General features: G+C 35.7%; 1 protein-coding gene across 1 annotated transcript; it reads right to left on the bottom strand.

The window, feature by feature from the left end:
- Positions 14,636-15,262, bottom strand: LOC109821603. The gene has a single exon (XM_020387780.1). It carries the CDS (start codon positions 15,197-15,199, stop codon positions 14,771-14,773), a length of 429 nt encoding a protein of 142 aa, XP_020243369.1. The 5' UTR covers positions 15,200-15,262; the 3' UTR covers positions 14,636-14,770.

The following is a 16,393-nucleotide window of genomic DNA, read 5'->3' as shown; positions in this document are numbered from 1 at the left end:
TTAGTCGACTAATTTGTAAGACTAAAGTTTTTGTAATTTTGAACTGACATTGAGTAGTCGACTATAAAGCCTAGTAGTCGACTAATCTGTAAAATCACAGTTTTTATAAATTTGAACTGATGATGATTAGTTGACTATTAAGCCTAGTAGTTGACTATTAAGCCTAGTAGTCGACTAATCTATAAAAACATAGTTTGTGTAATTTTGACCAAGGCTTGAGTAGTCGACTACTAAGGGTATTAGTCGACTACTAACACATAGATATGAGATACATGATATGTTTTGAGACTCGTTTTATATCTATAAACTCTAATGGTTAACTTAGGAAATTTCTATAGTTAACCATACACTAAGCATGTGTTAGTGTGTTCTAAATACTATGTGTGTGTATGTGTTGTGAATGATCAAGGCTTGTATATAAATCTAAGCAAAGCAAATGTAAAATTACAAATACAAAGCACATCTTCTTCTTTGCTTGTCTTGTTTCCTTGAACTCATCCTGCACTTAGTTCACATATCTTGAACATATTGGATGTTATTATCTGCATTGATATGTTAGTGTATGTATATAATACACATAGTAACACTAGTACAGATTTTCGCTTGAATAGCGCTTAAATTTAGGCTTGGATAGCGCTTTTAAGCGCTATCCAAGCTACCGCTATGGTAGCTACAATAGCGCTTAAAAAAGCGCTATCCGAAGAATAGCGCTTTATACGATAGCGCTTATAAAAGCGCTATCCAAGAATTTTTAAAAAAATTTCGTTTGCTTCTATAGCGCATAAATAAGCGCTAATGTAGTTCAAAAAAAAAAAAAAACAGCTATGATAGCGCTAAAATAAGCGCTATTGAAGTTAGCTGTTTGAACTACAATAGCGCTTTGAAAAGCGCTATGCCAGCTCCAAAAAAATACTATATATTTACCCTATAGCGTTTAAAGAAGCGCTAACTGAGTTTTTGCATCTGTTTTTTTAATTTTTTTTAATGTTTGATACCTAATTTTCTAGGTCTAAATATTTAAATACTTACATAAATAACGATTTTCTATCCATCAATAACAATCTAACAAAAGGAAAAAAATAATATCCATTCATACAAAATATATATATTGCAATCATTCAGTCAAAACATTATATATAACTGTTAAAATGGAAATACAAAAATTAGTTAGTAGCACAATCATAACTAATATCATTAATTAATTCTCTTCTTCTTCTTGTTGCTTGTTCCTCCCCAATTGAATCTAAAATTCTCCATCTTCATTGGAGGATAAAATTTGAGTGGCTGACTATGAACAAACTGTAAAACACAAAAGTATAAAATATAATTAGATGGAATAAAATACTTCAAAAATCAAGAATGTATAAGTAATTCATTAAAATCATTTCTTACATAAACAGGAATACTGGTATCACCAAAAGCCAAGATATCCTTAATGAAGCAGCAAACATAATGACCACAATGAATGTCATTCATCTGCTTTGGACACTATCAAAAAAAAATTCAATTATATATATAAAATTTATTACCATATCTTATATATACTAATTTTTAATATTGTACTGGATCCATGAAGTATATCATCTCTGTTTTGGTATTGATAGCAACTAATACCCAATGTTTACTACATAATGTTTCAAAAAGTTTAGAAAATTTCATATTTAATAAATATAAACTAAACATTATATTGCACTCACCCAACATTATGTGACATCAATAATAGGTGGTCTTTTCCTGCATGCTTCAACAAAGGTTCTGCCAAATGATTGGACGACGTTCCACTACCTATGATGGGCGAAATGTGGGGCGATAGAAAAGAGAACTTGCTGGCTAACTCGGCATTTTCGGAAAGATAAACTTCACCCAAATACCTTAAACAATGAATAGTACGTAAGTTTCTAGAACATTTAAATCATATAAGATGGACAATTTTTACTATTTTTGTTACCTTAGATAAAAGGCAATGCTTGTGGCACTTAGCCATTGATCCTCCAAAATCTCCAAGATATTTTCATGAACAATACATTCATCCCAATGTGGTCCATCAAAATATGCCCTTATAGGAACTTTGATGTCGCTCAAAATAGTCGAGGGTGCGAAACGCAAAATATGCAACACCATTGAATTGTGAGGGGAATCTTCATTCTTGGGATAACCTAGTTTCTTAGCACAAACGGTTGACTCCACAGTTTTCAAAGTAGGCTTATTACCCCCTATAGGAAGTTTCTGACTCTTGTCTGTGTTCATTTTAGGAGGTGGGCACTGCAAACAATTTTAAAAGAAAGTTAACATTTTCATCAGTACATAAAAGCATTGCTAGTATTCATCAGTACATGAAAGCATTATTGCTAGTATTCATCATCACATGAAAGCATTGCTAAAAATGTCCATAAAACAAGAACATGCATAAAACAACAGTACTAAAATTGCTCATGAAAGACACCAGCTTGTCCTATCATTTTACCTCTATTTTTAAAGACACTAGCTTCTTTGGCCATGAAATGAAATGTCCAACAGCTTCTCCTACCGTCCTAACCTCGTCAGTACGTTGCGGCACTGTTGAATGTCTCTCGGATTCTACCGCCACCTCAAATTGTATCCTCGCATAACCTGAAATTGTATTCTCTAGGTATATCAGATCTATATCAGATAGAATATGTACTTTTTTAAAATAAAATTTAACAGGTAACTGCAGACAACCTCAGTAAAAGATATACAAACCTAACCAATAACCCATCTAGTTCCCATAATACCACAATTTATAAATCATCAATAATGCTAAGTATGACAATAATTTGCCAATTATGCCAAGCGTACCAAACCATATTGATAGAAGCATGAAAAGAATAAGAAAATATATCAAACACCTGCGCAAGTAACATCTACCATGATCCATGTACCGATAATCACTGAGGCACCTGATAATTCTAGCATCAGACCTAATGCACAAGATGCATGCTGACAATAATTCAACATTTTAACTCATTGAGCTACATTTTTCAATCGTCCAGTCACCAGAAATAGAATGAAGTAATATGCTTTACCTGCTGGATCGAAAGACGTTTCAGGGTTTCTTTTAACCCCAGCGATGACATCATATATTTTAAGTACAATCTTAAGCAGAAAGAGCAAAGCAACAGAAGACGAAATCAAAAAAACCAGACACAAAAACCTACAACATACCTGCGGGTATGAGGACATGAAGCTTGAACAGGATAAAAAAGAAAAAGAAAAAGAATTTAGGAATTCAGCACATAGATAGGGAATAAAACTGAAAGCTTTCCTGAGCTGCCATCTTATCAGTAGTCGAAGAGGTAGGCAAAATATGACAGGGCAAAATATGATAGCTTACCTAGCTCAAGGGAGAGCTTCTAGTGTACCAAAGCTCATAATCAGAAACCAACAAGCTCGGCTCTGTTTGCGCACGTAACGCACAAAACACTTAATAAACAACAAAGGCACTGAAGCACCAACCAGCGCCACTGTCTACTACCGTACCTTGTATGAAAACCTGAAGCGACTATACTCATACTCCACCACAAACTCTTGAGAACTTTTGGAAGTAGTTCACAAAAGCAAATAGACACTAGGAAATTAAAAAAGGTGAAATTAAAACATACTATCTGATATAAAAAGGTGAAATTAAAAAAAATGAGCCCCACTTATGAACATATTAATTAGCAAATAGCGATGAAAATCTTTAAGCAATCAGCAACTAGAAAGTTATTTCACTCGGTGCATGAAATGTTCTTCCTCGACATATAGCTTCAAGGTTTTCTCCACCATAAGAACAAAGGGGAGAAATTTCCACACCTGGAAACAAGACTTCTATTAGATACATGATGATTGGTGTATACATACGTTGCAATTCTACGATGTGTAGTTTGTTCTCCTTTTATTTCATGGCTAACCCTTCTGTTTGTGGGTTACTCAAAAGCCAAATAACAAATAAGCATCGAATAACACGTAATAGAAACGCCATGAACTTTATAACATTATTCTAACCTTCTGGTAGTGGAACGCCATGAAGAATCTCCTTTGGGCGATTATGCAAAATACCTTGCCCGACATGTCTACGGGGGTTCTCAACATACAAATAACACGTAATAGGACCCTAGTAATGTACAATATGTTAGTCTTCAGGAAGATCAGGAAGATCTAATATAGTAGTGGAACGCCATGAGGTACAATATGAACATCTAATATATATACCTCAGGAAGATCATCATCCGGAGCATCAAGGTCTTCCTCCGAATCCATGGCAGCATCATCATCATCAAAATTATCCATATGACTAGAGGAACAGGAAGGCACCATAGGTTGAAAGCCTTTAGTCTTCATCTCCTGCATGTCTTTCTCTAATCGATTGCATTGCCTTTTCAACTTTGTCATTTCAGACAATTCGGGTGCCGAAGATAAAGACCTCTTCGTAACACCCCAGCCACATCCTCGCACACGACCAGAATACTCTAAAGGAATTGCTCGATCAAGCAAGTCTTCAACCTTTATATCATTCAGCTCATCTTCTTCCAACTCTTTTGTTATCCGAACCTAATACAAACATTGGACAACCAATACATGGTTTTGTTATGTTTTCTCAATTCTGATCCACACATAGTAAAGTTTCGTCATAATAGTTAATTACATAATTAGGACAGGTACTACTAGCCATAAATCCATGTCCACTTCATCAAATTACTTACGTAGCATGCACATCCAAAAATTCACTTTTAACTTAGGTATATTACTAACATATAGCCATGGCTCAGTCCATATACCAATAGGCAAATTAGAGACGTATCTTCGAGCTAACAAAATGTGATAAGCAATATTTATACAATTCTTTCTCATAAAATTTCCTCCACACTGATTTAATTGACTGTAACCGAAGAAAAATTAACAAACAAAAAAGTAACAACGCAGGAAGTAAAGATTCTATTAGAAAACTTATAGAATGGAATGATCAATAACACCATTGTTTGAGCTACTGAGCTACTGAAGACTAGGACAATCAAACAATCAAACCTCCATTCTCCACCGCCAACTTAATCGTGAGAACGACCAGTTGACAAAAGTATAAGAAGTTGACTGATACCATGCAACAAAAGTACTCATAAATTTAGTAACACTAAGTATCTTTACAGATATAAAAGAAATAATTTAGTAACACTAAGTATCTTTACAGATATAAAAGAATGATACAGTAGTAGGTAGGAGACAAATGTAGCATAGGAAACAATAGAATGCTATAGATGACTATTTGAAAAACTGATATCTATTTGAAAAACTGAGAAAATTATTCAAATAACAAATGAAGTAGGCTATTACCACATCCTCAAGTATTCGCAAGGAACAAGGATCATCAACCTGGTTCTCAGCATTCATCCTCACATGCTTCCAAGTATCTAACCTAGTGACTACAGGGTCCTCTTCTCCTTCACGTAGTTTTTGTTCGATCTGCAAATTTTAAGCCCACAATAGGGGAGGGGGTACGTATAAATTAGTACTTTGGTCATATATAGATGTGCAAATAGATAATTAACTGGTACATTTCACAACAGCAACCATATATTTCGTATTAACTTTACTAACAATCTGTACCGCTATCTAATAATTAATACATACAATCTGCACTCTCAGCCGCGCATAACCCACATATGCTTTCCTATATCGCGCCTCCATTGTTTCCGCTCTCTCTTTGTTTAGTTTGCTTCTTTCCTACAATTGAATGTTGTCATTAGTTGGTTTAAATTGTAATATCCTCTAATTGAAAGTAATGTAATAACGTGAACGTTACCTTAAAATCTTGAGATCAAACACAGAAGACAAGTGCGAGTATATGAAAGGTGGTTCGTCCGAGTAGTTACCCTGACTATCTCTTGCAAGATTCCGTAACCTTGTCCGAAAAACTCTATGCAAGCAACCAGCACGAGAAACAATCATTTTTTTACGTGATTCGTCAATCCCAGCAAATGTTTCCTATTGAAGATGCAAACTAATTAACAAATATCCATCTTTACTCTTTAGCTACTGTAATTAACAAACTAGTTAACAAAGTACATCATCAACTTTTATATTATGTGTTGTTAAGCAGTTTGACCTTAATTAGATCACAGCTCTAGGCACTCTGCAGACCCAAGACACCTTGACCTGCCTAGCAGGCCAACACTTTTGAGGTACAGATTAAAAATCAAAATTTAGAAATTAGTCTAAGATGTTATGATAAACTCAGCTCCTTCTGTATAGAAAGATTGAGGAGCTCAAAATCCAAGATATATAACTATAGATACCTCAAATATATGAAATGGTAATGCTTGCAAAACATTGTATTTTAATCAACTAGTAAAATTGGACTATTTATTGTCATCTTCTTTTGCCATAAAATGTCCTGTTCTTTTAGAAATAATTAAATTACTATGTTGTCATGGACCCCAAAAAAAAAACAAATATGTATACAATTTGTTACTATGATGTCCATGGCAATCCTGTACTTTTAGATTTTAAGATTTGTCTATCTTTGTATACAAGTCATGTCATACCAATGTTATGTACTTTCTTTAACATCTCAACTGTTTTCTGACAATGAATAGTCTCAAAAATGTTGGAAGCCATTTGTGTGTAGCATTAAATGATGCATACGTAGTTCTTGCTCAATCTGTAGATGATTACTGTTTCCTAGAACCAAGGTCCCAAATAGGCAGAATGCTACACAACACACAAATATATCAATCAAAATGTTAAAATTAAACATGTATACCTTGACTTCATCCCAAAATTTTTCTTTCAAGGGCAACAAATCCTTATTACGCCAATCCGTAATAGTGATTGGAAAAGTTCTTCTACTGCAAGAGCCTATGAAGTGTGCTAGGGTCATCGACTCTTTGCCAATTGGTTGGCCCATTTCATTAAAGTTCACCTTTAATATATCTCCTTTAGCCCTTTTCTTCTTAACATTCACCATAGTGACTATTCCTCGAGACTGAATCTCACAAATGCCACTAGTATCATCGGAACCCCCTGTCTCGCCTTCTTTTGAACCACCCTGACCATTCCCACCATCCTGACCATCACGGCGAGCACGACCTTTGCTTTGGGATTTAGTAGTCATCCTGTAAAATAAAAATTAGAATAATAAATAACAAGTTCAAATTTGCATATAATCAATTGTGTGCCAAAAATAAGAGAACAAACTAGAGAAAATGCAGTTGATATGTGCTCTTAAATGTTGCCCTGGTTGCTTCCTTCACGAACTGGATATTTTTGATGCATCTTGCAGGTATGCAACAGCTAGTGCAGGTATGCAAATTTGAACTAATAGTGAAAACCTACATACATTTTACTGAAGACACTTAATAGTGACCATTGTTACTGAAGACAGATTACCCATTTTCTCTAGTCTGTTCTCTTATTTTTGGCACATAATTGATTATATGCAAATTTGATTAATAGTGAAAACCTACATACAAGTACAGTGGGATTACATATAAATAACAAATACTCCTATATAAAAGAAAAAACACATACATTTCTTCTTGGCTTTAGCTATCCTCTTTCGTTTGGTAGTTGACTTTGATCGTTCATGACCATATACATTCACTAAATCTGGATTTACATATTCACCCTCATCATGATCATGTCTTGAATATAAGCGTTGATAAATATCATAATCGTAAGTGCTCGAGCAATCATATACGTTCCCAAAAGGATCATTAATTATGTCAACGTCCTCATCAACATGGTCACTAACTTGATAACTATTATTGAACTTGTTTGACAAGATAACGATTGACCACTTCTTATCAATTGGGTCACTAACATAAAACACTTGCTTAGCTTGCGCTGCCATAATGAATTTATCGTCTTTGTACCCAACCTTTTTCAAATCGACCCGTATGAATCCTGAACTTTCAACATGTACCCCATCAGGAATTCTAACCCAACTACAGTCAAACACAGGAACTCAGAATCCGACATAGTCAATTTCCCAACTATTGATGATTTGTCCAAAGTATGTCATATTTGTCTGGTTTAGTGCGCTGGCATTGAGAGAAACCCCGCTATTCTGCATAGTACTCCCCTCATCGTGTTCTCTAGTGTAAAATGTGTATCCATTGATGAGATAACATTTGTAAGAGTACACATGCATATCCGGTCCTCTTGACAAAAACTTGACCCTTTCTGATACTGAATCACTGTTCGTTGAGATCTTACCATGAATATGACCAGATAACCAATCAATGAAGGTAGAGTTGTGCTCCACTTCAATCCAATTAGAGTCTTTATCAGGATGATCTTTTGCGAGACCCTACTTGTGCAACTCAACATAAGGAACAACATCAACTGTGTTATGTAGAACACACAAGTGCACCCGTCGCCATTGTTCGAGGTTGATCAACATCGGTTGACCACCTGTTACACCTTCACCGTCAATCCTATCAGTGTGACGAGTATGTGGAAGTCCAATAGCTTAGACATTTGGGATATATTCAGACCAGTATTCGATTGCTTCTTCAACTAGATATGTTTCAGTGATGCAAGCTTCCGGTCGGTACCTGTTCCTCACATAACCTTTCAACACTTTCATATATGGCTCCATGCCATACATCCATCTCATACGAGCAGGACCACACATCCTTGTCTCGTAAACCAAGTGTACAGTCAAATGAATCATGATGTCAAAGAAAGATGGTGGGAAATACATCTCAAGCTCACAAAGTGTTTGTATAATCACCTTTTGTAAACTTAACAAACTTCTTGGATCTATCACATTGCTACTCATGGCTTTGAAAAACCAACATAACTTTGTGATAGTGTTACGTACATTTTCTGGCAGAATAGCACGAATTGCAATCGGGAGCAGATTCTCAATGATGACATGATAATCATGAGATTTTAAATTCATCAGTTTCAACCCATCTGAAGTTACAAGACTTTGTATGTTGGACGAGTACCCCTCTGGAACCTTCACGGAGTGGAGTGTATTGAGTAACACAATCTTCTCTTCCTTCGACAAAGTATGAGCGGCAGGAGGTAAGTATGGTGCTTTCCCCTCCTTTGATACAGGTGCAAGTTCTTCTCTTATATTCATAGCAACCATGTCCTTTCGTGCATTCAGTCCATCTTTAGATTTTAAAGTGTCACCTAACAAAGTATTTATCACACTAGCAGCAACGTTTTTCTCATTGTGCATGAGATCAATAAAATGCCTAACAAACAAGTCCTTCCAGTAAACTAATTAAAAAAAGATTGATTCTTTCTTAAAACCTCTAGTGGGAATAGACTTTAAAAACTTTTTACCAAACTGTGTCTTAAGGTTCTCCACATCTTTTAGCACATCAAGACCTGACAATGTAGGAGGTGGAGACCAATCTTCAACTTCACCATTGAATGCCTCACACATAGATCTGTATGGATGACTTGGATCCAACCACCGTCTATGCCCCATGTAAACCGACTTCTTACAATGACACAATCGAAGATGATCAGTGTCATTGGTACACCATGGACACGCACAATGCCCCTTCACACTATATCCAGAAAGGTTGCCATAAGCTGGGAAATCATTGATTGTTCCAAACAACATAGCCTTCAATCTGAAATTATCCTTTCTGTACGCATCGTATACATCAACACCCTCTTCCCACAACAACTTTAAGTCCTCGATTAAAGGAGCCAAATATACATCAATGTCGTTACCAGGTTGCCGAGGTCCTGATATCAAAATAGACAGCATCATATACTTGCGCTTCATGCATAACCAAGGGGCCAGGTTATAGATCATCAAAATCACGGGCCATGTACTATGGGAAGTACTTTGAAGACCATGAGGATTCATTCCATCTGTTGAAAGTACTAAGCGCAAGTTTCTTGATTCCTTACCAAATTCTGGATATTTATTATCAAATGTCTTCCACTGGGGTGAATCAGCTGGGTGTCTTAACATTCCATCTTTAATTCTTTCATCATCATGCCATGTCAAGTATTTAGCATCTTCTGTGCTACTATACAACCTCCTAAATCTAGGAATTATAGGAAAGTACCACATAACTTTGGCTGGGGAGTTGTTTTTCTTATATCGCTTCTTACTACACTTGGGACATTCACTCAATTCTGCATACTCTTTCCTAAATAAAATACAATCATCCGGACAAGCATGGATCTTTTCATGTGTTAACCCGACATATTTGAGCAATTGCTTAGCATCATATGCTCTACGAGGGAGCACATTCCCATCTGGCAAGAGTCCACTTACGGCTTCTAACATCTCTGTGAAGAACACATCAGAAACTTGGTGACTAGCTTTTAAGTTGTACAAGATCAAAACAGCCGACGACTTTGAAGCTTTGGTACAACCCGGCCACAATGGTAGCCCAGCATCCCCCCTTAAGTCATCAGACATATCAGGATGATCCCGCAACTCTTCATTGACAACACTTGTGAAATTATTCATCCCACTAGATTTATCATCACCAGCTCTCATACTACTTGTGTTCATTATATTTGAAAACTCAAATTGCGAGCCTAGTTGAGTTGATGAACTATATTTACCTTTGCCACTTGAGCTACATTTACCTTTGCTCTCACCATGATATGTCCAAACCTTATATGTTCTGTCAATACCGTGAAACATTAAATGCTCACGCAACTCCATTTGACCCCTAACCTCTTTGACATTTAGACATTTTCGACATGGACAATTAATGAACATCGAATTTTTGGCATTCTTAGTTGCATGAGCACAAAACACTTCTACCCCTTTCTTATACTCTTCAGATAATCGATCTGCATTTACCCAGTCTCGATCCATCGAAAACAATACTACAAAAATACTACAAGATCAAAAGAGAGAGAGGTAAACCATCTGTTATTGTGAAGAATAACTACGTTTATGAGAAAGCTGTGAAAATTTTAGATAAGTACTGCTGCAAGGATTTTCAAACTTACTACATTTAACGCTATGAGAAAGCTGTGAAAATTTTAGATAAGTACTGCTGCAAGGATTTTCAAACTTACTACATTTAACGCCCAAACAAAACCATACTAGGATTATTATTTACATACATATACATATATATATAATATAACCATACTAGGATTATTATTTACATGCAAGGTGGATTTGTTCCAACGAAATGAAGGAATTTTAAATTATTAATTGAGTTTTCTTGGAATCAGCACTACTAATACAACAGATTCTACAAAAACAGATTCTACAAATTTACACAGACAAAAACTCAACCCATCAAACCTCCTTTTTTTTAAACCCCCCTTCTTCAATCCTGTAATTTAACTTATTGTGAGCTTACGTTTCTTCAATTTGGAGGTAAACCAGTTTTCACTCTATCTCAAAAAAGTATGCCAGTCCAATGTGTAATGAATTAGAAAAGATTTTCTTGTCTGTGAGCATTGTGTTTACCTCAGAATTAAGGAGATAAATTCTCTAAGTTATGGCTGATAACTTCCAGAATTGACAGAATTACAGAATTGGCAGAATTCTGCACGACTTCAGCAGCTCGAATAATGGATTCCCAACCCTAATTCAAAACCAGTGACATAAATTCAGTAAGTCACAAAGCAATAAGTCACAAACCAGTTTCATGCTCTTCTAGGCTTCTTTTAGTACACAAGTATTAAACCTAAAATCAAAATCTAAAGTACACAAACTCAATTAAACACCACAAAATCAAAACAGATAATCCCGAGTTGGAACTAAAGAAATTAAACCTAAAGTAAGAACGAAAATCAGAAAGCAATTGAACCTAAAATTAGAAAGCAATTATCACATCCGAAATCCCTATTTTGCCAGCTCTAAAGATGATGAAAATATAATGAATTTCATAAAATCGAATTTGAATTCCAGAGAGTGAATAAAAATGCACAAAAAAATGAGCACCCTAAAATCGAAATCAATTTCAGTAATTGACCAAGCAAATCAAAATTAAAAAATAATATTGTGCCTAAAAATTGAAATCAATTCCAACCCTTCATCTATTTTCAGAATTTAGTTTAGAATTGATTATGAAAACGCACCTGGAAACACTAATCGCACCTATAAACACAAATCTCTGTCTTCAGAATTTAGTTTAGTATTGATTATCAAAAATTAGGGATTTTGATGGAATTATTAGGAGGCGGCGAAAGACAGGCGAAATACCGGCGAAAGACCGGCGAAAGACCGGCGAACGTACGAGCGGCGGTTTTGGGTTTGAGAATGAGCGGCGATTTTGTGGAGTTGTTCAGCGATTTTGTGGGTTTGTGGATTTTGAGAACGAGCGGCGATTTTGTGGAGTTGTTCAGCGATTCTGTGGGTTTGTGGATTTTGAGAACGAGCGGTGAAATACCGGCGGTTTTGGGTTAGATGAAGCGCGCGGTTTTGTAAAATATTAGAGGAAGCGCGCGCGGTTTCCTGAACTTATTAGGAGGAATAATAGTTTTATTAATTAAATTTTAATTTTGAAACTGTAATAGCGCTTATGAAGCGCTATTTAAGAGAATAACAACATAGCGCTTTATAAGCGCTATTGAAGTGAACCCGGAGTCAACTCACATAGCGCTTTAGAAGCGCTATCGTCCTATAGCGCTTTAGAAGCGCTATCCAAGTAACCCATGTAACACTTATCATATAGCGTTTTATTGAAGCGCTAAAGAAGCTTCAACTGGTATAGCGCTTAACTAACAAGCGCTATTGTTGTAATTTTTCTTTTAATATTTTTTTTAATTTCAATATGCAAATAAGCGCTATTCAAGCAGCCACTTAGATAGCGCTTTTAAAAAGCGCAATATGCAAATAAGCGCTATTCAAGCAGCCACTTAGATAGCGCTTTTAAAAAGCGCTATCTAAGTGGCGTTTCCTAAGCCTAAATCTGTAGTAGTGAGCCACTTAGATAGCGCTTTTAAAAAGCGCTATCTAAGTGGCGTTTCCTAAGCCTAAATCTGTAGTAGTGTAAATAAATTGTTATAATCAAAATTATATCTTGGGGACAAGATATCCAATGCTCATTACGTGCAAAACGGTTTTGGAAATGTTCAAAATGTGTTTGAATTAGTCAAATGTGAGGTTCGTATTATGGAGTGACCCTCGCGTTTAGCCTATAAAATGCAGTTGTTAGCTCCGTGTTTGGAGTGTCAAACGCTGGGGTGAGATTTGCGTTTTGAGATCGAGATGCGGGGATGACCCTCGTGTTTTGATTTAAAGAGATCATCAATTTAATCTCTTTTGTTAGAGCGTTGCAAGGATCGTCATCTTGTAATCCTTGTATTTGGCTCTTGAAAACATGAGAGTCGTCAATTTGTAACTCTCGTCTAGTTTCATGAAGATCGTCATATTGTAACCTTCCTCAGTTGATGTGAAAGTCGTCAGATTGTAACGGTTGATGTAAAAGTCGTCAGATTGTAACTTCCATCATCGGTGTTTTATGGGGACCAACTATCTGTAGTAATTTTTAGATAGCCTACAATAAAGTGTTTCATAATAGAATTCTAGTATGACTATAATTCCTAGAGATAACTAACTCAAATCATTTTAGAATTAGGATAAACTTCAACAATTTAAGCACCGCCTCGCCTTCCCTCTTTTTATCCCCATCACCTTCCCCTATCCCTCGAACAACCTCACCACTTAAGAAGAGGAGAGGAGAGAGTTGTAGTCTCCATGAGAAAATAAGATAGGTGGATGATAAGAAGAAGAAGAGGGGTAGTTTTCGGTTTTCTTGAATTTTTTCTTGGGAGGTGTAAATAAGGGCTGAATCACATATACCCTATGTATTTGAGGCTAATACATATTAGAAATAATACAGGGGGCTAGAACACATCAAGTTTTTTATTTTTGGGGTGTTAACACAATTTTTCCAAAAAAAGGGAACAAAAAACATAATTACAGAGGCTTAAGATCAATTAGGAACAACACAAGTAGACTCTATTAGAAGATATATTGTTCCTTCAATCTAACAATAATTAGACTTCTACTTTGAAGTCAATATCTTCTAACTGTTTCCCGGACATGCTTCCTTCACATCCAAATCTTCTCCTTCTTCTCCCCTCTCCTTGTTATACATTTTCTGTAATTTGAATCTTCCATCCCTAATTAATAAATATTCTTGTACCATTATAATGAGCAGCAATAAGAACCATCTATGAATAAATAACTTCGCATCAATGTTGGGAACACAGTTTACTATGATGGGCCATTGCCATGCCATGATGAGAAGATCACATATTTAAGGCGGGGTGATTGTGTGAGGCCTCACTGATAATCTTGTGTTGGTTATATGACAATATATTATTGAGATTATATAGTATGCCTAGGGAGCCAAGTGAAATAATGGCTAACCATTTGTGTCGTCCGATTAGCTAAAAATTCCACAATTAAGCATAAAAAACATTCAATGGGACATTCTGGCACAAAATTTTGATTTAAATCTACTAAATGCCCTTAGAAAAACCATGTGTTCAATTAGAACTTGATCAAAAAAAAATGGTCAAGTGGGTAATTTTTTTAAGATGATTTTTTGTGGAAGTGGTTAATATAAGAAAAAAAAACCAAAATGAAATAAGAAACCCGTGGAATGGAAATTAGTCAGCTCATTGTCAATGTCCATGATGTATGCTACAACACATGTAAAATTTACTGAATAACAAGATTAACTTAGGTAAAAAATTAGGAGAGGGGCATGTTGAAGAAACTCAAAACATTATTTGTCAAACTTAACATGATTTGTCACTCCAAACGAGGTACACTCATCAAACAAATATACACTCTTCTCAAATTTTCTCATTTCTCAAGTTCAAATGCAGATGCCTCAAAGCTATCAGACAGTCCAGTGCCAGTCTTAAAGGTGAGCTTTTCTGATGAAGGAGTCTCAAAATACATCTCAACAACAGAGAGCCACAACAGAAGCTCCTTAGTCTTGACTCCGGCCATCTTCTTCATCTTGTGAGGTTCAACAAACGTGGTCACCTCAGTTGCATAAGAAACCTGGCGCTTGATCTTCTTGAAAGTGTGGTTCTTACTCTTCTTCTGAGTTATCCATACGAATCCAGCTGCACGATTATAGCCAAACTCCTCTATATCTTCCATAGGGAACAAGCCCTTTGGAAGGGAGAGCTCTTCGAGCAATCCGATGATCTTCTTCTTGCATTCTGCGTCTCCATGGAAGATCTCTGCACCTGATCTGTAGGTTTCAATGGCTTTAGATGCCATTGCTTAATTAATGGGAGGAATTGATTGTTTAAGTGAAATCGAGGATAAGTGTTTCTAGAGAGTGCTTGAGGCTGATGATCAATTGAAGGGATATTTGTGAAGTACTTATAGAGTGGGATCATTGAAGGAGTCTCAATTAGTGCTTGGTCAAGAGAAGGAAGTCAGAGTTTGTGGGCTTCTTAAGTTCTAATTAAATTGATGTCAACTTAGTTGTTGAATTTGTCATAGGGATGGCCTGTGGTATTTGCCTCGGTCGGCTGGAGAACCGGCCAAGGATTGGATTCCCATATGAAAATGAATGGGCCAAGCCAATTTCGTGGTTGGAGTTTTTTTTCCCCCTTCCTTTCCCCACTTTTCTGTACACGAGGTGCTTGCCTCACTATAAATTGAAATACTCTTTTTCTGCTCTTTAAAAATAGATGGGTATCCTCCTAAATCATAATTTTATATAACTTTTAAATTGATATCCTTTGAAATAACATGAAAGTCCTAGCGTATTTCGCACATTTTTATTCTAAACCCGGAAATAGTCACAACTGTCATTTCTATTGAAGTGAATGACTTTATCTAGAAAAATAGTTGTCTAATTCTTAAAGAGAAAATGTGAGATCCAACAATATATTTTTTGCATATAGATAGAGAAGGATATTCCACTTATTATGTTGAGGATTGCATATCATTGTCTTAAGTTATATATTTACAAACTTTACTAAAACGTCACTGCTCTACCCTGGCCCATATTATATGTCACCACTTTGCTAGGCTTAGGTCACTATTCCACTAATGATAAACAAGAATAACAATCAATTTATCAAAGTTTAAGCTCACCTCGAACTGTAGTTTTATTTTTCTTTCTTTGAATTGGATATTCTTTTTTCGGAATTGGATACTACACCTACCCGCTCAAATTATCAACGTGTTCTTATTGGCCCTCTGTAAATAGTAAGCAATCTCTACTGTCCCAAGGTATATAAGAATACTGAACAATGCCCTAAAACCATATTTTACATTTAACAAATTTGCTTAAGCTATCACTAATTTGAGCGTTAGAGGGAAAGGGATCCTAAACTCTTCTAAAAATCTATTTACCCATATAATTAACTTTTTGACATAAACAAATACAATGGGTGAGAATGACTAATATACAAATTTATACGGCAGAGTTTCTGTCTATAAAGTCAAAATTTTACAAAT

The sequence above is a fragment of the Asparagus officinalis genome, chromosome 8 (assembly GCF_001876935.1).
Source record: "Asparagus officinalis chromosome 8, Aspof.V1, whole genome shotgun sequence".
NCBI classification, from domain to species: domain Eukaryota; kingdom Viridiplantae; phylum Streptophyta; class Magnoliopsida; order Asparagales; family Asparagaceae; genus Asparagus; species Asparagus officinalis.
This window is presented reverse-complemented; position numbering and strand designations above follow the sequence as displayed.